The sequence below is a fragment of the Adiantum capillus-veneris genome, chromosome 2 (genome assembly GCF_014529385.1).
Source record: "Adiantum capillus-veneris isolate H3 chromosome 2, ASM1452938v2, whole genome shotgun sequence".
NCBI lineage: Eukaryota > Viridiplantae > Streptophyta > Polypodiopsida > Polypodiales > Pteridaceae > Adiantum > Adiantum capillus-veneris.
Genome location: NC_140932.1, coordinates 145486009 through 145511872, shown reverse-complemented (window position 1 = coordinate 145511872; position 25864 = coordinate 145486009). Strand labels below are relative to the sequence as shown.

At 44.5% G+C, this 25864-nt stretch overlaps 1 protein-coding gene across 1 annotated transcript in view; it reads left to right on the top strand.

Annotated features, from left to right (window-relative positions):
* LOC147463804 (putative metal-nicotianamine transporter YSL6) overlaps positions 1-23243 on the top strand; it is a 114662-nt gene extending 91419 nt beyond the window's left edge. The window contains exons 3-7 of the mRNA XM_086491198.1: positions 20182-20279; positions 20354-20491; positions 21512-21701; positions 21790-21922; positions 22011-23243. Of these exons, the coding sequence (XP_086347324.1) occupies positions 20182-20279; positions 20354-20491; positions 21512-21701; positions 21790-21922; positions 22011-22924 (1473 nt within the window). The 3' untranslated portion in view covers positions 22925-23243. The remainder of the gene's footprint in view (positions 1-20181; positions 20280-20353; positions 20492-21511; positions 21702-21789; positions 21923-22010) is intronic.
* The last annotated feature ends 2621 nt before the right edge of the window (positions 23244-25864 follow it).

Sequence of the window (25864 nt, the reverse complement as noted above, 5' to 3'; positions counted from 1 at the left end):
GCTAGAGGCTCAGAAAGCGCTATGCTAGGTCCTAAGATAAACTAAGACTAACGATAGACTGTAGCAAAGGCATGTCCACATAGCGCAAGTGAAGTGCGCACGTGACAGGCAAGGCACACCGCTTGGTCAGTTGGACTGGGATCATGGAGAGTGGCACTAGCCTTCATCGAGTGATGTGGGAGCCCCTCTAAACGGTCTCCCATGGGAGGAGGCTTCTTTTGCGGACTCGATATCCACCTTACCATCCACTCCAGCTAGAGGTGTGGCAGGATCAGCACATCCTCCCAGCTTTCGAACGACAGTTTTGGTCATGCATCTAGACCCCCCGGATCAGCTGCAGGATATGTTTTTTCATGTGGATGATAGCACATGCTGGATTGCCTGTAGGCACTTGGTCGAATGCCAGTGGTCATGATCCTACTTGTCAGAGATGCACTTTGGAGCCTGAGTCCTTGAGGCACTGTTTCTGCGGTTGTCCATATGCACAGCTAGTGTGGATGGCAATTTGTTGTTTGTTGATTAGAGTGGGGATCCATGATGGATTTGTGAGGTGGGGGACAATTGAATGGCTTTTGCAATTTCCAGGGTCACACACCTTTTTTTAGGGCGTGGTGAGAGATCCGGTTTTCTTTGTTACTCCCTTAGGATATAGATCAAACACTCTACAAACGATCCCACATACAGGTCACGAGTTGGATCTCTGTCAGCGAGGCATAGTTTTCACCACGATATGTAGCATCATGCTATGGACCATGTGGAAAGCTCAATGTGCCCACAATCTGGGCTCTCAGTCCTCCCCTACGTCCAGCATTTTGACAACCATTTGGACAGAGCTGTTGCATACTCTTCGCAGTTAGTGGGATTCTTTAGCCAGCTCCTCCAGGGCAGCAAAGCAGCGTCATTGCGTCTTTCTTCACACATGGGCGTTCTTTTTCGTTGGGATCATGGCCACATCACGTGGCATTATGCACCCTCATAGTGGTTCCTTTTACATTCATTGTATATACCACCTCGATGTTTAGATAACCTACACATTGTTAGCCCACTATTGTACTTCCTCTTGGTGATAGGCCACTTAGCATCTCTTAAGGTCTCTTATGCACACAGATTACGGCCTCTTTGAGAGAGAGTTTGAGAGAGAGAGAGAGAGAGAGAGAGAGAGAGAGAGAGTAGATGATATATTGACGTTTTCAAAAGGCCAAAATGACCTATGAGACCAATCTGTTACAAACTGGCGAATCTGATACCATTTCTGAGTACAAAAAAAGAGATACTAAATTGAATTTAGAAGTGCTACTGTGCGTGAGATGTGAGAGTGCGTGTGTGCGGAAGCGTGAGAGAGGAGAAGAGAGAGAGAGAGACAATAGACCACAAACGCAAGATATGGTGAAAAGGGGTCGTTCAGCCCCCCATGACTACCATGAGCAGAAGACCTAATACACAATAACCAGATGATGGAAGTGGGTTTCCCCCTTGGCCCCATAATAGGTGCCCAAGGGGAGGTAGGGCAAGGCCTGATAAAAATCCCCATGACCCAACAGAAAAATGAAATATTGAAAATATATGAGGGCTCTCGGACAAGGTGGGTGGCCGGCCCGGAGTGATGCAGTCTAAATGCATATGCAAAGGGTGGCCAGCCCGGTGGCACACTAGCCGTACATGCATGCTCTAGACCTGTGAAAGAGGAGAGTGGTGTAAGTCTTAACACCCCCTCTTAGCACCTGATGATGAACAAACCGCGTGAAGCCAAAGATGCGAGGCAAATGATGAAGATGTTTGCTGCGATGTTCATTGAAGGATACTCCATCAGTGTAGCAACAGTATGAAGTGTCATGACCACCAAGAAATCTCCGAGGAAAGATGCGGTCATGAGCAGTGTAGTAGACTGCTGTACTCCGCAGATACAGGGTGAAGATACTGCGTGAAGGTCCCAAACTAAGTATGAAAACAACTCGTCGTGAAAGAAGTGCCAATAGACCTGCAAGTGTCTTGCCCAATAGGATCTGTGGTGTCTGTAGTCAAATTGTCTGGAGAAAATGAGGAAGCTCGAGAACCGTCATAAGTATGATCGGAAACTTGGCAATGCATGAACCTGTAACCGAGGGTGGCCAGGTGGCTAAGCTGTGAAAAACTCCAGGAAGGCCAGATGTAGCAATCTGCGCTGTTAACATTCTCCGAAACAAGGAAAGCTAGACTAAACAGTCTGCATTGTAGAAGCTACCGTAAGCTGTAGCAGTCACCGGAAGACATCCCGGACCATCACCAGATGGTGTCCTGTTAGTAGCTAGGGTAATCCAAGATGAGGGGAAAGCAAGATTCAACAATCTGCGCTGTGAAGGGCCTCTGAGAAGAGGTGTGGTCAGACCAAGCTGTCTGCACTGTAATCCTTCTGTATGAAGAAGGGAAGTCAGACTGAAGAGTCTGCACTGTCTTGCCTGTATCTCTTGCCTCCAATCCTCTGGTGTCAACCAAAACAAAATCCGTGCCAATGCCACCAAACCGCATCTCGGTGTGGCTCTCAATAAAAATGAGCTGGAAGTGGCCTACTGCCTAGGTCGGGGGATAAGTCTGTTGTAAGGTTACTGAGAATGAGTGTAAGCAACTTTGAAGGTAACAATCCAAATGGTCAGGAGTGTAGAAGAGCAACTGCACTACCATCCAAGCCAAGCCCCGGGTGACCCGAATTTAGGTGCGTAATGATGCCTGATCTCCCGCATCTCGCGGGTAAACTCTCCAAGAGAGTCCAAAGAATTGAAGTCCAACTCCAATCTGTAGATCCAAGCAATGAACCTGTCCTAGAAGAGATCCAAGATCCTCTCCTTAAGTCCATGTAGATGCTTCTATGTAAGCAAGTGATTTGACATGTGGATGTTAAGTGGTAAGTGTGTCCACCAAAGATGGTGGTGTCTTCTCTAGGAAGGTTAGAATCCCATATGCCATGAGCATGGCCATATCTCGTGTGAACTTCTCTGATGAGTGCATAGGTGTGTCCATAGAAAACTACAAGTCACCACCGCCTCTAGAGTGCGCAACCACGGAATGATGGATGGAATGAATGGATCTCCCAAGGATCACGGAATAGGATCTCACGTCGCTGCAGAAGGTACCGTCTCCAAAGTTGTAGCAATCCACAATAACCGCTCAGACAACCACTAGAAGGTGTCTAGACGAGCAATGGAGTGATGAACCACGCAATAAGCAAAAATTCAGCCTGCTGTCCGTCCAAAAAACGCTGCAAAGGGTGCTAAAAACGCTGTAACAGAGATTTCAGCATGCCTGTACGCCACCGAACAGTACGAGAGCGTCGCAGAGTGTCCGAGGAGGGGGTGCAGAGTGTCAGAGTGTCTATGCAAAAACGCAAGGCTGAACTGCAAAAACGCAGAGCAATGCACAAATGTTAGGCTGAATTTTAGCACTTCTCGTGATGAAAAGCTGCAAAAATGCTAGCGCTAGCCTTGGTTGCTGAGATCAATGGTGATTCTCCAAAAACGCTGGCTGTTGTGATCCTTGGGAGTAGTACCTGTTTTGGATGAAGCGCCCGGACCATGGAGAGCCTGAAGCTGCTGATACCATGTGAGAGTGCGCACGAGAGAGAGAGAGAGAGAGAGAGAGAGAGAGAGAGAGAGAGAGAGAGAGAGAGAGAGAGAGAGAGAGAGAATAGACCACAAACGCAAGATACGGTGAAAAGGGGGCGATCAACCCCCCATGACTATCATGAGCAGAAGACCCAATACACAATTAACCAGATGATGGAAGTGGGTACCTCCCTGGCCCCATAAATAGGTGCCGAAGGGGAGGTAGGGCAAGGCCTGATAAAAACCCCCACGACCCAATAGAAACAATGATGCAGTCTAAATGCATATGCAAAAGGTGGGCAGCCGGACAATGATGTAGTCTAAATGCATATGCAAAAGGTGGCCAGCCCGGAGGCACACTAGCTATACATGCATGCCCTAGACCTTTGAAGCAGCAGAGTGGTGTAAGTCTAACATGAGAGAGAGAGAGAGAGAGAGAGAGAGAGAGAGAGAGAGAGAGAGAGAGAGAGAGAGACCCGATTGTTGCTCAGCAAGGGACTCTAGTCTTTAGCATCGCCAAGAGTTCCCATCATGAGACCCGATTATTATTGAACAGGGGACTCTAGTCTTTAGCATCACTAAGAGTGGCCATCATAGACTTCACATTAGACTTGTTTTTCAGGGTGAGGTTCCTCCTGATCAACAGTTGACTGCTGAATGTCAGCCTATTAGAGTGGTAGGCTCTCCTGAGGAGATCATGTGTCAACCCTGTTTTCACCATTGAGGAGGCACCACTTTGGAGAGTATGGATTTGGCAAGGCAAGCCCCTTGGTCAGCTGGATTGGAATCAGAGAGTGGCATTGGCCTTCGTTGAGCGATGTGGGAGCCCTCTATCCTTTTTTGAGTAAACAGTCTCCCTTGGAAGAAGGCTTCTTTCACGGATTTGGCATCCATCTATTCATCCACGCCAGTCAGAGGTGTGGCAGGATCAACGCATCCTCCTAGCTTTCCAGTGACAATTTTGGTCATGGATCTGGACTCTTTGGATTAGCCGCAGGATATGTTTTTTCATGTGAATGATAGCACATGCTGGATTGCCTGTAGACACTTGGTCGAATGCCACTGGTATGATCCGATTTGTCAGAGATGCACTTTGGAGCGTGAGTCCTTGAGGCACTATCTTGGTTTGTCCATGTGCACAACCAGTGTGGATGGCAGTTTGCTATTTGTTGATTAGAGTGGGGATCCATGATCGGTTTGTGATGTGGGGACCAGTTCCATGGCTTTTGCAATTTCCGGGGTCACACATGCCGATAAATGTGGTCTTCTTGCTTACTCCCTTAGGATATAGACCAGGCACTCTACAGATGATCCCAGATGCAGGTCACGAGTTGGATTTCTGCCAGCGAGACATAGTTTTCACCATGGTATGCAGCATTGTGGGCTCTCAGTCCTCCCCTACGTCCACCATTTTGACAACCATTTGGACAGAGCTGTTGCATACTCTTCGCAGTTAGTGGGATTCGTTAGCCGGCTCCTCCAAGGCAGCGGAGCAATGTCGATGCATCTTTCTTCACACATGGGCGAGATCTTTAGTTGTTTTCCGTCGGGATCATGGCGGCTGGCCACATCACGTGGCATTAGGCATCCCCATAGTGGTGAGAGAGAGAGAGAGAGAGAGAGAGAGAGATGATGATGATGATGTATTTACGTCCTCGGGGGGCCAAAATGACCCATGGGACCCAAAATCTCATATATGAGACTCTCCCCTTTCCATGTGAAGGAGGGGACGTGTCATGGTTTTGTGGTGATTTTGTTTGTGAGTGTGGTGTGATGTTCTAGCACTTTGGCAAGATAGATGCCTAGTGCTACTGGAGAGGGATGTGTTCTTGAGAGAAGCTCCTCAAATGTAGTACATCCTTGAATAAGTTGGGGAAAGTCGACCCGAATGTGTGCATATGCTGGACAATTAAGGGTTACATGTGCCTCATTTTCCAATGAGTTCAAGTTGCATTGAGTGCATCTCCTCATGTTTGCATCAATATTCAGCCATCCTCCCGTTTCACTTTTGAGCATGTGTGATCTTGTCCGCATCAAGGTGATGGCCCGTCTCGCACGGTAAGACATGGGTATCGTGATATGTATTTGGGTTTCCCCAGTTTTGTACTCTTCCCAGTATCTCGTGTTTATGTGCTTGCTATAGTATTTAAACTTGGACCCGTGCATTGCATTCTTCCATTTGCTGTGGAGAGCCTCAAGTAATTGTAGTTCAAAATTCAGCTCGTGCTTATGCTCGGTACCTGCCTCTACATGCATGTCCACATGTGCTCCCACATTCTATTTAGAGAACCATTTCCTGATGTCCTCAACAAGACTAGAGGTGAGAAACTTGCTTTTGTGGTTCTTTTGCGGCTTACATTCTACCTCCCATGCTATGTGAGGCAAACGGTTATGAGGCATCAGCTTCACCTTCAAGAGATATCTATGCATTCTTTGCAAGGCAAGCATTTCCAATGGTCTTTGTCTAGTCTCCAATAGCATCACTGAGTATGGTGTTGTGGTTTTTATCCCCATATGTCTACATAAGAACTTTTTCTGAATTTTCTCAATGTCATTCCATGTGCTAGCCGAAATACTTGGTCCCCATACCTCTACCCCATACAATAGCGTTTGGACGACACACGCATTGAAAGCCATGGACTTTATTTCCCACCTTCTAGTGACGCTTTGTTTGCACATGTTTTCAAACTCGTAATACCTTGCTTGTCCTGCTTCAATTCTTGTTTTTGCACATTGCCCCCATTTATGATTCGAGGGTATGATGATGCCCAAGTATTTAAAGCTGTTCACTGCTTGAATCTCTTGCCCATCATACATAAGGGCGGGCTGATCCTTTGATTTGTGTGTACAAATCGCCATACATTTTGTTTTTGTGACATTCACTGAGAGTCCTGTGGCTTCGCAGAAAGTATGTACCGCATCCAAAAGTTTTTGCAAGAGAGACATGCTATGCGCTAAAAGAACCACATCATCAGCATAAATGAGGAGTAGCAGAGAATGAGACCTATGTTTGGTGCATCTCCATTATCTTTCGTCGTTTGGCAGATAAAGTCCTCAAGCTCATCTATGCGTAGCCCAAATAATGTTGGGGACAAAGGACATCCTTGTTTGACTCCTATTGTGCTAAAGAACTCTTTGGAGAAGCCTGTTTGCATTTTCAGTTTACATCGAACCGCATGGTATAGGCATGCCACCGCAACCCTCAAGTGTATGGGAACCCCAATGGTCTCCATGCGGGACCATAACCCATGAAGAGGTAAAGTATCAAATGCTTTCTTAAAGTCCACAAAACAGCAGTACATAGTTGCCCCTTTGAGTCGTGCCTCTTCCATCATAATCCGGATTGTAATCAAGTGATCTATGGTACTATGTTTTGCTCTAAAACCTGCTTGACCGAGAGCCCTCTTTCCACTATTTTCAGCCCATGTGTTAATATCTTTTTCTATCAGGCTCCCAAAAAGTTTTGCCTTGCAAGAGCCCACCATGATGGTGCGGTAATTCGCGATTAGGTTACGGTCTCCGCCTTTAAACAAAGCTTTGACCCAATTCTCTTGCTAATCTTCAGGCATGCCTTGGTGGATAGCTTAATTCATCATGCAGTGTATCCATTTCTTGGCTTCATTGCCCGACCATTTCAACATTTCGGAGTTGAAGTGCAAAATGTCAGAGGCTTTCCCAGTGGCTAGTTTTTTCAAACCTCTCAAAGCTGCTGCAAAAGTTATAGGTTCTTTAGTGTCAACCTGAATTTCAGCATTCATCATTATTTGAGCATCGGTGGGAGCATAGAGTGTTTGTGCATATACATACATTTCGTCGATGCTGATATTTCCCATTATATCCTCCTTTTTTCCTTTCATGTTGCGCCATGCTTTCTTGGGCTCTTTCTTAAATCGGATCACCTCTTGCTCCTCCTTCAAAAGTTCATGCATCCTTCTCTTTTTCCTTTTCAGCATCGTGTATTCCTTGGCTACACTTTCCCACTCCTTCGTGGACTTATTGAAGCACTTTAACTTGCATTTGGCTGCTTTACATTCTTCATCAAACCATGGGTTATGAGGGAGACCTTTCACTTGTTGGTGATTTCTTTTAGATCGCCCCATAGTGACCTCTGCAGCCTCTTCTATTGCTTGACGAAAGGTAGCCCAATTTTTTGAAATGTTTTGGGACATGCATTGTCTACTCAATAGGCTGTCCAGAAAAGTGGCATAATCGAATTTCTTTGTGGCTTGCATTCGATATGCCCAACTTATCGCCTTTTGGATGCGTTGTGTAGGCATGTGTGGGAGGTCTAGACATACATGAATTGGAGTATGGTCCGAGTTCGGTGACCGAGCCCCAATTTTAAAGTGTCCAATTAAATCCAATGCATTGTGGCTAACTAACGTATAGTCATTAGTGCTTCTTCCATGGTTTGATGTATAGCATGTGTATGTTCCGGAGCTTGCAAATTTCTTGGTGCCATTCATGACTACAAGTTGCATAGAATTCATCATGGATATCAAAGCCGAACCTTGTTCATTCATGAGGTGATCGCATGAGCATCTATCCCACATTACATCTTATACGAGATCGCCATCTTTATCGGCGGGATGGATTGAGTAGTCAACCAAAATTGAACCTGTATGTTGGCTATGTGATCATTAAGATCCCCGAGTATCATCACTGCCCCCTGTGGTGTGTAGGTTGCAATATTTGTATATAGGTCGGCAAAAGGGTCATTCTTGGAGAGATTATGCAAATCATAGAACAAGGATTCCTGTGTGGGATGTAGCATCCCGCAATGAACATCGATCTCCCAGATGCACATATCTCAGCCCATATGTATCGTTTGTGTTCATCTATCTTGCATATCTTAACCTGATTTTGCATTTCCTCCTTGTACATTATAGCAACACCCCCTTGCCCGCGCATCTTAGTACCAGGCCACCAAACCGAGTGTGTAATATATCTTGGAATACTTGGCAGTCTACATGTGTCCTGTGACCACGTTTCAAGTAGAAAAAGTATGTTTGCTTGTGGTAGAACCTCTGTCAATCCTTCCCCTTTGTGCCAAGGGAAACCTCGGCAATTCCAACTTGTGACGTGTATGTTCGTGGTCCATGGGTTTCCCCCTGTCATGCTTCTGGTGGTGTTTCCCCTATGGAGGTGGTGTTCTTTTTCATTCGTTCTTCATATGCCTGTCTTCTTTCCTTTTGTTTCGCGGGTGTCCTGTCTTCACTGATGTAAATTGGGCTGTCCCTTAGATAAATGCAAGCATTTTCGAGTATGATGGCTCTTTTACGTGCATCCAACATTGTGCATACAATTGCGCGATTGTTCTCAAGCCTCTGCTTACCCACACGATGTGCCCCATACACCACTACATCATGCATGCCAAATGTGTTTGCAAGGAGGTCCGTGACCTCTGCATTCAACATGAGTACTTTCTCATTGTCAGATTCGGGTATGCCTTGGATCACAATATTCATACTGCGTTTCTCTCGCTCATTATATTCTGTGTCATCTACATTTGCATACGTCTCATGTGTCTGCGGAATGGCATTTGGAGTACTTCTTACTACATGTGCCCAGGAGGTCGTATTTCCTGTTGCATTATCACTGATGTGTGCAAGCTTCTTGTCGTGTGTAGCTAGAGCGTCTTGCACATTGGAGACCTGTTTGTTTAATGCATCTTGCAGGGCCTGAATTTTCTCATCTTGATGTTGCATTTTCAGATTCTGTATTTGGATTGTGTACTCCAGTTCCTGGTTCTTTAGTGCAAGATTTTTGATGTCTTCACCCTGCTTCATTACCATTTCCTCAATCCTTGTGGATCTAATCCAATGTTTGGGTACAAAAATAAAATAAAATGAAGTAAAGTGAAAGACTAAACTAAAAGACTAAAATCGTCAGACTCAAATCATCATCAATATCATCCATGCCCAAGGATGCCCAGAATCGGGCATTGTTCGAGAAAGTATTGCATCGGTCGTCGATGAAGAGCTTCGTCAATGTCCGTGTTTGTAAATAGTCCTAGTGGGCGTCTCCCATGTGTGCTAGAATAGTCTTAATTCTCTGGTGGAGCCTTCGTCGATGTCGTGGTCGCCCCTGTAGATGTGGGCGTCTAGCTCTCTCAAGCTCAGTGTCTGCTGTGAAGCATGCTCCTCTAGTTGCTGAGTCCCTGCTCTAAAGAGGTCAGTGATCTCCCTTTATGAATGTCTCCCACTGCTTGGTCTCCTCGAGAGACTCTCCTTGTGTCTGTGCAGCTCTAGCAAAAACAACCTGAGGCATCTTTGATCCTAATATCTTGAAACCGGCCTGTGGGGCGGTAGGCTTTGTCTTTTACCCGAAATTCTTTACTTTACTTTAGACACACAAAGAGAGAGAGTACTTTGTAAAGGGAACCTGCGATGGGAATTAACACTTAAGCACACACACGGCTTGGAAGCTAGAATGCTCCGAGCAGACGTCGACAACCTGTAGGCCCCAAAATTGGTGCCCCTTTCGGTATTTCTTTATTTCTTTATTCTCTAGGAGGGTAAATTACAAAGAAGAGTCCTGGGAATCCTTTAACTGTATCCCGCAAGATACCACTTGTTTTGGCAAAATTTCGGCAGCATAACAGCCCCAAAACTTACCCGAAAACAATTCCCTTACTGGAACTGGCTTCTACTGGCATAAACTCTCTGATTCCTGCCCAAAAACAGTAAATTCAGCACGCTATATTTACTGGTTTTTCATCTGTTTTCAGCCCTAAACAGCCCCCGAACTGTCGTCTAACTGTGGGGTACGATTCCCAATGCTTCTGGCGTCATTGCGGCTGCAAAACAGTTCAAAAACAGCACGTACACAGCGCTGAAAACGCACCTATTTGATGAGGTTATGACCCTCACCAGTGCCTGCTTTGGAGTAGCAATTAGCTACTCTTGTTCTTTCTCAAGGAGGCTCTTGCCTCGGCACAAAAAGCATGAAACCACACAACTATACATTAGTCAAATGAAGAGCCCTCTTGTGAGGCATCACATAACTGCACGTAGGGGAGAGAGAGAGCAGTGTGTAGTGTGCAGGTCATCACTCCCAGCACCACACTGTACATAGAGAGGAAAACATGCACTCCATAGCTCTTAACCTGTGTGACAGAAGACTGCAAATGAGCCTCCCAGCTATAAAAATCAGCGTCCATTTTTTTGCAAGAGGAAAGTGCACCATTTTGTGCCACTTGGCACGATTACAAGCATTTTCTCGTTTCGGGGTTGCCGCCTAAAAATCTCCCGACTGGTTGCCCAGTTGACTTCGCGGCAGAGTTCTAAAATGTTCCCCTTGTCATTCCGAAGGTAATGACGCGAACACATTTCATGGCCCAAAATAGCAGTTCCCTAATTTTTAAGGGATACTTCCATTGGGCGCCCACTGGTCTTCTGACCATCTATCCTCATTGGAACCGCATCCAAAAATGCAATGTGACCCAACTGTCGGGTACTTTCCTTTGGTGACCCACCTTGGCTTTATGCCTTTATTGAGTTCACTTCCTAGTATCCACCAACTTGCTAAGTGCGACGGGGGGACCTATATGATCTTAAACTGAGCCTAGACATCCTCTTACTATACGAATTCCAGTGCCGACCAACTTCCCCTTTGCGGGTGAAACTACTGTTCACATTGGCCATACAATGTCCGACCATTTGCAACTTCAAAAAGAGGGTCTCAAAAATAAAACAAAAATCATTGGAAAGAAACCAACAACTAAGGTTTGCAGTTGCCACGTCCTCGTGACACACCCCCCTCTTGAAATCGCAAACGTCCTCGATTGCATACCATAAATACACGCCATTGATGATCTTGTGTTGTTAGCACTCTTTTATCATCGCATGTATCCGCAAGAAAGGTCGTAACACATAGATACAAATGAATTAATGAGACCTTCATACTTTTTTCATTTCCATCCATTACACCGAATTCATATGTACATTTGATGTGCTAGCCCTATCATTACCCCTCCTTTGCACAGGTTGGGTTGGGACATAAGTAGGTTGTAACCCAAAGGCTTCAAGGTAAAGCTGCAATAGATTTGGTGACTCTGACAGTTCATGCTCTTCCATCCACTTTGCATCCATAGGCGGATAGTTCTTGAACTTCACCAAGTAGCGTCTTGCAACCTGTCCTTTAACTTTTCTGTCCTTATGTGCCAAAACTTGCTCAGGTACCGGGGTCTTATCAAGTTCCTCAACTTCTGGCTGATCCTCATCTGGCATATCTTCTGGCACATCACCCACGAAGAGTCTTAGAAGACTCACATGGAACGCATTATGAATCTTCCACGCATCTGGCAATTTCAGCCTGTAAGCCGCATCGTTGGTCTTGTCAAGCACTTGAAAAGGCCCATAGTAACGCATGCTGAGATTAGGAAACAGCCGTTCCTTTGCCCTTCATCTTCTTTAACCTTGGCTTTTCGAACCTTAACAGGACCCAATCACCAGGTGATAACAGCAATTCACGACGGTGACGATCAACAACCTTTTTCTGTTTTGCTTGAGTCTTCCCCAAGGCAAATTTAATTTTCTTTGCCCTTCATCTTCTTTAACCTTGCCTTTTCGAACCTTAACAGGACCCAATCACCAAGCGATAACAACAATTCACGATGGTGACGATCAACAACCTTTTTTTACTTTGCCTCAGTCTTCCCCAAGGCAACTTTAATTTTCTTATACATTTCATCCATGTTCTCAACATATCGATCTGCCTCAAAGATCTTGTCCTTTGTATGCAAAATGGGAGGAACCTTTTTACCACCTTCAACAATCTCAATAGGTGCTTTGTCTGTGGACGAATGCACCGTATTATTGTATGCATACTCAAGCATAGGCAAATACTGTTCCCACTTGCCCTTATTATTTGACACATAGCATTTAAGCAGATCCAAGGCAGTAGAATTAGCCTTTTCTGACTGTCCATCAGTTTGTGGATGAAACGAAGACGAAAACTTGAGCGTAGTGCCCATGTTCTCAAACAATCCTCTCCATAACAAACTTGTCATGCGAGGATCACGATCACTTACAATCGATTGTGGCATACCATGGTACTTAAACACGTTGTACATGAACAAGCGTGCCGTATGATCAGATTTTATCTTCTTCTTGACAGGGATAAAATGGGCCTGCTTGCTGAACCTATAGATAATGGTCCATATACCATCATTCCCTGTTGGCGTTCTTGGAAGATCAAAGATAAAGTCCATAGCAATGCTTTTCCATGGCTTATCTGGAATTGGTAGTGGTTGTAGCAACCTTGGTGCCTTTTGCCTATCAAACTTGACCTTTTGGCAAATCACGCATGCTCGCACAAAGGCATCCACATCTCTCCTCAAGGTAGGCCAATAGAAGAATGTCTCTACCGCTTTAACTATCGCATCAATACCACGATGCCCTGCATACGGTGGGGCATGACTCTTTTCCATGACCTTATGTTGCAATGGCCTTGTGACACAAAGTCTGCCCTGCATCATCATAAAACCAACTCTGAGGAGGTAGTGCTCATGATGTTGCCCCTCTTGCAACTATTCAAAGATTCTTGCAAAGTCTTCATCAGTAGCATACTGTTCCTTCATGTCATCTAACTCATGATGATAAGGAATTGACACAGCTGAAATTTGTGGCTTCCTTGATAAGGCATCAGCCACAACATTCTTCTTGCCTTCCACATGCATAGTCTGGTAGTGGAACATAGAAAGAATGTTTGCCCATCGCATATGCTTTCCGGATAACTTTGATTGTGTCAAGAAGTATCGCAAGGTCTTATGGTTTGTTTGGACAACAAAATCAACACCTAAGAGGTAGTGCTTCCAGCTAGAAAGCGCATGAATCACGGCCAAGAGCTCTTTCTCATAGACTTGCATAGTCTTCTTTGGCCCTTGCAAAATTCGGCTTTCAAAAGCCAATACCCGTCCATCTTGCATTAGCACTGCTCCGATGCTACTGCCACACGCGTCACATTGGACCACAAATAACTTCCTGAGATCTGGCAAAACAATTATTGGATGTGAAGTCAATTTTTCCTTTAAGAGACTAAAAGCTGAAATCTCTTTCTGGGTCCATCTGAAAGTGACCTCTTTCTTTTGCAAAGCGTGAAGAGGTGATTCTATCTCTGCAAAATTCTTGATAAACCTTCTTTAGTAGGAACACAATCCCAAGAAGCTTCTGACATCGTGCACAGTCTTCAAGTCTGGCCATGTCTAAATAGCTTCGACCTTTGCGGGATCCATTCTGACACCATCCTTTGAGACTATGTGGCCAAGAAAGTGGATCTCTTCCAGGAAGAATTTACTTTTCTTAGGACTGACAAGTAGCCTGTGACTGTACAGCTCTTCGAACACAATGGTCAAGTGACGCCTATGCTCCTCTTCATTCTTCGAATAGACTATCATGTCATCGAAGAATGCCCCAACAAACTGTTGATGCGAGCGGAAAATCCGGTCCATCGTTCTGTTGAACGTGGCAAGAGCATTTGTTAGCCCACACGGCATCACTAGAAACTCATAAAGACCAAATGTTGTTCTGAACGTAGTCTTGTGCACATCCTCTGGCCTTATACGAATCTGATGGTACATACTCTTAAGGTCTATCTTGCTGAAACTTGCAACACCCTCTAAACGATCGAGAATATCATCAATTCTAGGAATAGGAAACCTATTCTTGATGGTATTCTTATTCAACGCACGGTAATCAATACACATGCGCCATGAGCCATCCTTTTGCTGCACTAGGAGCACTAGGGAGCAAAAGGGTGAAGAACTAGGTTGAATCAGCTCCTTCTCTAATAACTCCTCAACCTGGCCCATAATCTCTTTTTGCTGTGCTGCGCTAACCCTATAGGGAGGTCTATTTGGTGGGCTACACCCTGGCACCAAATCTATGCGATGGTCCTCAGGTCTCTTTGGCGGCAATTGCGACGGTAATGAATCAGTCACTAAACTTTTGCAAAACTGATGACCTTTCTTTATCTAACACAGATAAATTTGACTGACCATTATTTGAGATATCACGTACAAAAATCAAGTACACAAAAAGATGATTCTTTATTACATAAGTGATAGCAGAAGCAAATACAATAGGGACAGACTCTCCTTTGAGTTTTACATCCAAAACATGAGTTTTACATCCAAAACATGAGTTTTGTCTCTATGCTGAAGGGTGATCGTTTTGCCAAAGGCATCCAACACGCCATGGACTCTGAACATCCACGGAATTCCAAGTAGCGCATCACACTCTTCGAATGGCATGATATAGAACTCTTCTGTGTCCAAGTACGACTAAATATGCAGGTGCAACTTTCCAATAATGGGAGTAACACACTCTGAGTGGCCATGACATGCCAACCGTATCTCTGCCATGTACCCCATGTCTTCAGCTCTGATGCCCACAGCTTGTAGCTAACTCTGGAGAGATAAAGTTTGCTTTGGCACTTTTTTTGTAAGAGGAAAGTGCACTATTTTGTGCCACTTGGCGCAATTACAAGCATTTTCCCGTTTCGGGGTTGTCGCCTAAAAATCTCCCTACTGGTTGCCCAGTTGACTTTGCGACAGAGTTCTAAAATGTTTCCCTTGTCATTCCGAAGGTAATGACGCGAACACATTTCATGGCTCAAAATAGCAGTTCCCTAGTTTTTAAGAGATGCTTCCATTGGGCGCCCACTGGTCTTCTGACTATCTATCCTCATTGGAACCGCATCCAAAAATGTAATGTGGCCCAAATGTCGGGTACTTTCCTTTGGTGACCCACCTTGGCTTTATGCCTTTATTGAGTTCATTTCCTAGCATCCACCAACCTGCTAAGTTACTCAACTGCTGCTCAAGAATGGATGCATACAACCGTGTCAATGTGTGCTCAATCATAATAGTGCAGTGCTTCCTAGGCTCTGTAGGATCACCTGCCTTGAAGATAGGCACAATAGTAGACAACTTCCAAGTCTCAGGTAACCCCTCACACATGGCACGATTGGACACCACTGCAAGAACCTCTACCAGCATATCCCTAGCATGTATAAAGTGCTCTGCTACTAGACCATCATGATCATATGCCCTGCTGGTCCTCATCTTGTCAATGGCTCTCTTTACCATCTCAGTGGTAAAGAAGGTGCTGGTAGGTGGGCATGGCTCTGTAGGATGTGGAAGGGGGGTCATGTCTAGGAACTGTATATAACGATGTCGCATACTGGCCCCACACATCAGGAGAAGTAATCACTGGGGGAGGGGAGTGCTCATGAAAGAATCAACATGCCTCTCCTGAGTCTCTACTCAAGAACAACTGATACAAGTCGCGTTCCAGCTCGGCCAAATAAGCTCGTTTCTTCCGTCGCACAAGGCACCGGGAAGCAATCTGAGACTGTCTGTAAGTGATGACTCCTAAAAGAAGATCTCTCTGGAGGTGGGCTCTCATCTCTCTGCACTCCTCACCATACTAACTATTCTGGGGCATGCTCCCAGAATGTCGCCACCGACCCGGCTGAGTGTGTGGGTATGCTTCTGATGTTGCACCATGCAGTGTCTCAGTCAGTAAAGTGGTGCACTGCTCCACTGAGAGACCAGGACTAGCTGTGCATAGACGGCTATAGATCTCCTCTGTATAAACCGAATCAGTCTCTGATGTAAATGTATAACGGGTATGTGACCTGCCTCCTGATGTTTGGGCTATACTGTACTGAAATGAAACGGACAATGTCAAAAGAGCGTGATCCACTGCTACACCCACTGGTCTGCCTCCCACTATGAAATCCTGAATACAAGGAATAAAGCTCGGATGTGCCATAACATAGTCCAGAGTACTGGCCCCGTGTCTGTGTGGAAAGCATGTGAAATTGGCTGCTCCAAGAAATCGCTGTAAGCCATTAGGTATGGCTAACCCATGTGTGGTCGTCATCCCCGTGAGGTATCTCCCATACTCCGTCTGCTCTCTATCATGTGAGCATCTGTCAAGCCCCAAGTCACCCACATCCAGCTCTTTAAGCATCTCATCTGAAGTGTCGTAGAAGACTGTCTGAGAGTTGTCCGTTTGGGCATTGAAGTCCCCTAGGAGGATGATATATATATATACCTAGATGAATCTAGGATAAAGCCCAGATTCACTATCCGTAGAAAACTCCCATACATCATTATCTAGTATAAAGAAAGGCGACTGTCCTCTGGGTGCAGCATATAATGACGTACTGGGAGTAACATATGGCAATGTATAAAAATCGACCTGTGTCAGCTCTCAGTCTCACCCACATGTATCTAGCATGATCATCTCTCCGTACAATATGTACTAGTGGTTGTAACTCCTCCCTAAATAGCACTGCTACTCCTCCTGAACCTCTACTCCCATGCTCAGATCTCACAACTGTCCTGTGGACTATCTTCCATCTGTATCCCACCACATGTGGCATAAGCTATCAAGGGGCCTGATGGGTCTCTGAGAAGAAAACAACGTCCCTCTCTCTGAAACTGTCCTCAAAGGCACCAACGTCCAACCTCATAGATCCATTACAATTCCAAGTAGCCATCTTCAGTGTGGTCCCATAGGTCTCACATCATCATGTAGAGTGCCGCTCTATAATCACTACCTGACCATCTCTGTAAAAGGCCGTCTTTCCCTTCTTCCTTGTCGCCGTAATCTCTGGCATTACCCTCTCATATGTGCAAGCTGTGAGAGAATGAGACCATCACCGAGGAAAATACCTGTCTTCTTGAGAGTAGGCCTCTTTTTCAGGGATTTCTTCCTCTCTTCCAAGGAGGGGAAGCGTAGTATGAGAGCTCTCTCTTTTGAAAATTCTCCCGGGCCACCACTCTCCATGCCTTTGTGTGTGAAGGCTTGTCCACCCCCATCATAAATGTGAGGATTGTGACCTCTTTTTCCACATTGTTTATGTCCTTGAGGTCGGTTACCCTCACATGTAGAGCCCGTATCCTCCTCCTTTGTTTCTCTTCGAGGGTCATGTTAATAAGAGTGGGTGTACAAGGAGCTTCCTTTACTTTCCCTTTCTTGGTGACCTCAATCCATTTTTCGGCCTCTTCTACTTTTTTTTGTGTTGCGGAGATGACCGCGGCCCATGACTTCTCCCATCTTCCTTGATAACCCGTATTTCTTCTCTCATGGTATTCAATTCTTCCATCATGGACGACTGGAGTTTGCCTTCTTCGAGCCGCCCACTTTTTGCTGCAAGAAGTTCACCTTGGAGAGTTCGGATTGTGGGTTCTTGTGAAGCCGCTTGCTCTTCGACGCGAGAAATCCTTTCGCATAGGTTCTTCTCCTCCTCTTTCCATTCCTCTATCTTTTGAAGAAAGGTTGCCTCCATCCCTTTCTTCCACTCCTTCACTTCAAGTGTTGATATCCGCTTGTTGGTAATCGAGAACTTCATGTTGAGAGGGAGGCGGGCTATAGCCACTGCAGAGGCCATGTGAAAGGGGGTCAATGGGTAGCCCAATGGAGGGGGACCATGAGAGAGAGAGAGAGAGATTAAAAAATAAAATAAAATCAAGAAACTCTAAAAAAATAGCAAAAAAACCCTTGTAAAACCTTTAAAAAGAGAGAAAATCAGCATCGAAACTTTAAAAAATAGTAAAACACATATTTGAAACCCTAAAAAACAGCAAAAAACAGTGGCGAAACCCTGGAAACGACAAAAAACAGTTTCAAAATCCTAAGAAACAGCAAGAAACAGTGACGAAACCCTAAAAAACAGCAAAAAAACAGTTTCGAAACCCTAAAAACAGCAAAAGAGAGTTGACGAAACCTTGAAAACAGTGAGAGAGAGTCCAACCCCATGGGTGGGAGAGAGAGAGAGAGAGAGAGAGGAAATGCTATATTAACGTCTTAAAAAGGCCAAAATGACCTATGAGACCAGAAAGTCACAATGCGATGAATCTGATGCAATGTTTGAGTAGCAAAAAGTACCAAAAATATATCCTAAATTGTGCTCTCTCTCTCTCTCTCTCTCTCTGAGGATACCCCCACATTGTGTTGTATTAGCGCTCTTTCACTACTCTCACCTCCCTACTCATATCCTACACAATTCGAGCTAGCTGCTTAATCGCAACGAGAGAGAGAGAGAGAGAGAGAGAGAGAGAGAGAGAGAGAGAGAGAGAGAGAGAGAGAGAGAGAGAGAGAGAGAGAGAGAGAAAAGAAAGAAAAGAAAGATTTTTAACGTCTATGTCAGGCCGAAATCGGCCTATGAGACAAATCAAATGTACATTGTGTGTATGTCATCTGTCTATCGGAAAGACAAATGAAACAAAATTGATACAAAACTGAACTGAATGTAGGTAGTGGAGTATCTGAGGAGGGATGGAGCTCTATCTCTAGGGGTATATGCATGTCTGTATGCTCAAGGTAGTACAATCATGAGAATGCATCAAGCTATCTAGCTCCATCCTGTACTAATGGGGGGATGTAAGATGTGGTACATGGGTGGGTCTGGTGCCAAGGCTACCCGGATGAAAGCTGTCGGGTCGGCCCTCATCTGAGCCACTCGCTCCTCAGAGAGAGAGAGAGAGAGAGAGAGAGAGAGAGAGAGAGAGAGAGAGAGAGAGAGAGAGAGAGAAAGAAATGAAATGTTATATTAACGTCTTCAAAAGGCCAAAATGACCTATGAGACCAATCTGTTACAAGATAGTGAATCTGATACCATGTCTGGGTACAAAATAACTAGAACAAAAATACTATTAATACTAGAATCCGTCCTCGTCTGCACTCTGGATGTCGAGAGAGTATGGCTCGAATCCTCTGCTGTAGTCTCCGTAGATGCTGTGTAGCCCCTCTCCTCAATCATGGCCATCTGGATCTCCGTAGCTCCAGTGCTCGGTCGATGAGAGTGGAGGTAGTGGTCGAATGAGTGTGGGCGGAGCTCTGCAGTGATGGCTGCTCCTCTGGCTTTCCCATATCTAGTGAAAAGAAATCTGTAATCTGTCTGTGGGACTGTCTCTCTCTAGCTCTCCCCAGTAAAGTGTCTGTATATCTGTGTAACTCAAGTACATATAGTCTAAGACATCTCTGATCCTCATAACTCATGACCCTAGAGAAAGGACCGAAACCCTCTCTGAATAAGCAGTGGAAACGGCCCCGAATCTCATAGTGAGAGAGAGAGAGAGAGAGAGAGAGAGAGAGAGAGAGAGAGAGAGAGAGACTTCAGAACTCTAAAAAGACGTCTTTTCAGCTGGATTAATTGTTATCATTCCATTTTAACGTTATACTTTGGACTTTTAGATATGACCCTTCTCACTAGCTGCTCCTTGTTGTGGTTTCCCAAACATTTTTTTGGCTTAGCCTTCAAGGCTTGATTCCTTGGGGGAGTATCAATGACCTCAAATGTTGCTTCTATGATTTTGGATCGTTCTTTCACATGAAATAATCAGCAACTTCTGTGCTGATGTAGAAACGGCCAAAAATATTACATTTAGCAGCATACCCATGGTTCTTTTTTTCTATGCCGGAATATATTTTTAAAACTTTGTGGTTCCCATTGGTTCTGGAAACTTGCTTTTTATGTCAGTTTAATTGGAACTTAGTAAATTGGCATCTAGGTTAATGACCTTGAAAAGAAGGAATCAACAAAAAACAGTAGGCATTAGGTCTAATCTTTGCATGCTGTGATTGGACAGATTATGATTATTGATTACAAACTTACTTACCCTAGTGGAACTGCAACAGCTGTTTTAATCAATAGTTTTCATACCACAGAGGGTGCAGATGTTGCAAGGTTAGTGTAATGCTTACATAGACATGATGCACTTGTTTCCTCGGAAAGGCTGACATTCGTGTTTTGATGCGCAGAAAGCAAGTAAACTGTCTCGGCAAATACTTCACTATTAGTTTTCTATGGAGCTTTTTCAAGTGGTTCTTTAGTGGATCGGGCGATAGCTGTGGGTTTGACAACTTTCCTACCTTCGGATTGAAGGCTTTTGCAAATACGTACGTGCCGCCCCCCCCCCCCCCCAAAAAAAAAAAAAAGAATCTTCTATTAAATGATACATCTCGAGGGCATCTCTCTTATGATAGAAGGTACAGAATATGCCGATCACCACAGAGGTGTAATTTAAAAAGCAATAAATATGCAATCCATCAAAACCGAGCTATTTCTTGGTTCTCAATCTCTCAGGTCTGCTATACATTTTTGTCAACTCCAAGAGGTGGAAGTTCTCCTCACACCATGTCATAAGGACGGCTAGCAGAATTTAATCTATGTCTGAAGGACATGAAGGGACTATGATAGCCTTAGGATCCTTATCCCGCTTTGGAGAAACATGTGGTATAGCTGCCAAAGAAGTAGAAGTGTCTGGAGGTGGACCTAGGACAATAGGATTCTTGTGCCTATATACCTGAGCAGGGAGTAATCTTAGGAGCCTCCGGAGTCGGGCTGCCTCTATTGTCCTCTTTTTTTCGTTGCTTCTCTTCTCTTGGCTCTCTCAGTCTCTGATCTCCTAGTACTTGTAGACCCTCTGGAATCTTCTGTCTCTTTTGAATATGTGTCTCCCTATACGTCCAGCTGCCATATGTGCTGCTTCCACCACAAACAAAACAGTGTCTAGAAAGCGCAATAAAGAAAAATCTCTGAAGGATGTCCCCACCATGTATCGTAGGGAGAGAGTTAAATCGTAAACAAACTAAATTGAATTGTTGCTGAACATGTGAGACCAAATTCTGGTCTAGGAACGATCGGTACAAAAGCTTAAGTGAAGTTCACCAAAATTTAACTGCTGTGTGGCATAGATAACATGTTTGGCAATTAAATCTAGGGCTTCATATGTGGCAACACTGGTGTTTCGTTTAAATCTTGACAGCATTTTTACTTATAATATAAATCGAGTGTACAGCACACTCTTTTTCAATGCATACACGTGCACTGCATACTCCTGTCCTTGGGGGCATGATGTTGTGAGCATGTCTGTGAGCGGGTGTAGAGATCAATTTTCTTTCGATTTGTTTTTGCAGATTCTATTTCGATTTCAGTGCTACTTATGTTGGTGTGGGTATGATTTGTCCTCACATAGTCAACTGTTCGGTGATGCTGGGAGCAATCATTTCATGGGGAATAATGTGGCCGTACATCAGTTCCAAGGCAGGAGACTGGTATCCAGATGGACTTGGCAGCAGTGATTTCAAAGGACTCTATGGTTACAAGGTTAGACATTGGGAAGATCCTAAACTTTTGACCTTGTTTTGAATTTAAATCAATCTCTTTCTTTCAATTGCTCATATCCATGTTTCAGGTGTTTGTGGCTATAGCTGTGATTCTTGGAGACGGTGTTTATAACTTGGCAAAAATATTGTTCATCACAGTCAAATCTGTCTATATTAGCTACAGAAGGAGACAGCAGCTCCCAATTGTCAGTGTTATTGAAGGCGAGTGCTTTATTGAATCCAAATTCATTTCAAAATCAATTCAGGATGTAGCACTTATCGAATTCCCTTTTCCATTATAATTCAACAGAAACGGAGTTTGCGGAGGGGCAGAAGCTGGATGAAATCTTCATGAAAGAGGGAGTTCCCACTTGGATTGCTGCTTGTGGATATGTAGTACTGGCAGCCATTGCAGTGGGCAGTATACCTCTTCTATTTCCAGCACTAAAGTGGTACTTCGTGCTCTTATGCTATCTGGTGGCTCCTGCTCTGGCTTTCTGCAATGCATATGGAGCGGGTTTAACTGATTGGAGTTTGGCAAGCACATATGGGAAGCTGGGGCTCTTTATATTTGCTTCTTGGGCAGGCAGTAATGGAGGAGTTATGGCTGGTCTTGCTGCCTGTGGTGTAATGATGACCATTGTCTCTACGGCATCTGATCTAATGCAAGATTTTAAGACCGGATATCTCACGGCATCTTCACCGCGGTCCATGTTTGTGAGCCAGTTAGCTGGCACTCTGATTGGTGCCATTGTTGCCCCTCTCACATTTTGGATGTTTTGGATTGCTTTTGACGTTGGAGATCCTGATGGAGAGTACAAAGCTCCCATGGCTGTTATTTTTAGGGAGATGGCTCTCATTGGGGTGCAGGGCTTCTCTGCACTTCCCTCGCATTGCCTGCAGTTGTGCTGTGGATTTTTTGCAGCCGCCTTGGCACTCAATGTGCTAAGAGATGCTATTCCGTCCAAATTCTCTCCATTCATTCCCATCCCAATGGCTATGGCAATTCCTTTCTACATTGGGGCATACTTTGCTGTCGATATGTTTGTGGGATCTGCTATTCTATTCATATGGGAAAGAGTAAACAGGAAAGATGCTAATATATATAGTGGTGCTTTGGCTTCAGGATTAATATGTGGGGATGGTATCTGGACCATCCCATCAGCTGTTCTTGCCTTGTGGGGTGTGGATCCTCCCATTTGCATGTCATTTGGATCAACCTAATTAGCAAAATGAAACTATTCTCAGCGACAAAAACTCATCATACTTGAGGACCGCAAATGTTTGTATTCATGTACAGTTGTATTGATTCTAAGTGAATGCTTCTCTCTTGTAATGCCTAAGATCCAGTAATGTTGGAGGTGCTCTCTTTTGTGAGTACAATTCTTCAACAATCAAAAGCAAGGTTGTATTTCAGAAAAACCATGGCCAATGCAGCTACTCTCAAATGTGCACTCATAGCATTGGCATGAGCACTAAGCTGAAAGACTAATAGACATTGATCAGGGATATACACCGACTGACATGAATTTGTGTTCTTCGATGCTGTGAGTACTAATCACTGGTCAAAAGTTACATGCTATATAAATGTGGGTATATATGATGCTTTGTCAATGTAAGATGGTGATGTAGATGAGAGCCTCGGGAGTATTATGTCAAGCTACATATGTATCTTGTATCGAACTGGGACTTCTGGTTCACAAATTAAGGCGTTTTATTTGAATTTTCCACCTGTTTTGAAGAATTTTGATTTGTTTTAGCTTTACATGTGTCCACTCCTGCCAGTAATGCGAGGAGGTTTGGCCCTCGGGGGTTTGAGCTACTATTTGCATTTCCCCCTCTTTTTGACCAATAAAATATTTTTAAACTCACATGATGCTCTCCCTTGCTCCCTATTTCTAGTGGCTTCAAAAAAAAATATTCACTACTTATGTAGTGCAAGGACACTAGGAAAACGGTGAAGGGGGGAAAAAAAAACACACACACAAAACACAAATGTGCACTCTACCATCTCCTTTTTATGGACACAAAAAGCCTTTTGACTTTCTCTCATGCACTTATAATGTTTTGAAAGGTTTTTTATTTTTCTGAGATTGGAGAGACCTAATTTTAATCCCATGCTCCTATTTCACAACGACAAGAAATCAAATTTTCCAGTTTCAATTACTTAACTTTTGCGAATATGCTGGGACTACCCCTACATTTTTTATATCACCTCCCTTTTTGTTTTTTAAACCTCAAGCAGGTCGTTATTATTAGCTCCTCGTTCTCCCACGTGGCACACGCCCGTTGCTCTTCGCAATCTCTCTTTTTTTAATCGACAACGTGTCTCTCGCAACCTGCTTCTGCAACTCTGCGCTCGTCAGCTCCTGCTGCGACTCCGGCATCACCTTTCGTGGTTGATGGACATTTGTATGCATACAAATCTACAGACAGGAAGTACTATGTAAATGAGTCAAGCATAGAGTGCCAGAACAACGCGATGAGGAGTCAACATAAACAAGCTTCTCTTTCTTGAAAGAAGGATTTGTATCAAATCGGCAGAGTTTCACAGTAGTGGGTCACTTCAAAAAGATGCATACTGTGGGAGCACATTGGGTGAGTGTGCATGCCAAAATTTAGACATGTTGTTCTCTATTGCATTTGGCTTGATGTCAATTCAACACAAATGCAGCTAACGATGCATACTAGTTATTGACAAGGGCTCGTATCTAGCAGAACGAATGTTTCTTCAGCGCATGCCACTTCTCCGTGGCAAGGACAAGATTTCCTTCGTGCCTAAAACATAGTTTACAGGGAGTGCCGTACCATGCCGGGAGTTGAAGGGGGTTTTTTCGAGAATCTCTACGACAGCTTCGTTAGGGGGTGCTTCGACCACCTACCATATTGAAGATGCGCCTTCTGCAAGCGACCTGCCGACGATAGCATAATTTCACCAGCTCATCTGCTTCTCTATGGGTGTGCGCTTTATGTCCAATATCTCCACAACAGATGTCCACTCATCCATGGTGTGACCCGGTTGTAATCTCTCTCTCTCTCTCTCTCTCTCTCTCTCTCTGTGTCCGAAGACGGGTTACATACTAGTGTATGTACGTGTGTGTGTGTGTGTGTGTGCGCGCACACACACACGTACATACACTATAGTGTATGTAACCCGTCCTCGGACAGGAGAGAGAGAGAGAGAGAGAGAGAGAGAGTTATGGCTATGCAGCTTCCTCGCTACATGGTTGGGTGGAAACACAGTGAGTGAGTGAGTGTGTGTGTGTGTGTGTGTGTGTGTGTGAGAGAGAGAGAGAGAGAGAGAGAGAGAGTCACTAGAGAACCACCCCTCTAACCCGTTCCGCCCCGCCCCCCACGTCTATAGAATGTCGTCTGTTTCAATTTTGAAATGCCTTTAAAAAAAAGAGTTTCTTTCCCTCTGCAATTCCAATTAAAACTCCTATTTTTGCACACATGAACCACCAAGGCAAAGTGGTGCTAAGAACATTCCTTTTTGTACCACCAAAGCATGGTTTCAGCCGGGTGAGCTCTGACAAGGGTCTATGGGGTTCTCCCATGCTAGAAGACTGTATAGCTCTTCTATATACATTCCATCTATCTCTTTGCAAAAGTGGTGTCTCAAATGGCAATGTGTTGTATGATGAAAGACATCAATTGTGTAAGTAAAATCTACTGCAAAAGATACTTGAGTGTGATCTAGAACCACTTCAACGGGTCGGAGCAAGACTAAGAAGACGTGAATGCGTGGTATAAGTAATATGGAGCCAAAAAATAATTCACGATGCTAGCACCATGTCTATGAGGGAAGCAAATGAAGCTACCTAAATAGAAGTGTTTATCAAGGCCATTCAAAATGGCCAATCCATGTGTTGTGCCCATCTCAATCAGATATCTCCCATACTCTACAAACTCCTAAGCATCCTCTGAGGTCCTAGAGAGCCCCATCTCTGTAAAGTCTGGCTCTTTCAACATCTCCTCTGAAGTGTCAAAGAAGGATGCTTGATGACATGCTAACCCGGCATTGAAATCCCCAAGTAGGATGACATCTCCATCCCTCAAGAACTCTCAAATATCTTCATCTAGTATCATATATGGTGAATGCCCCTTAGCCAAAGCATAATGAGATGTGCTAGGAGGGAAGTAACATATGGAAATGTAGAGAGC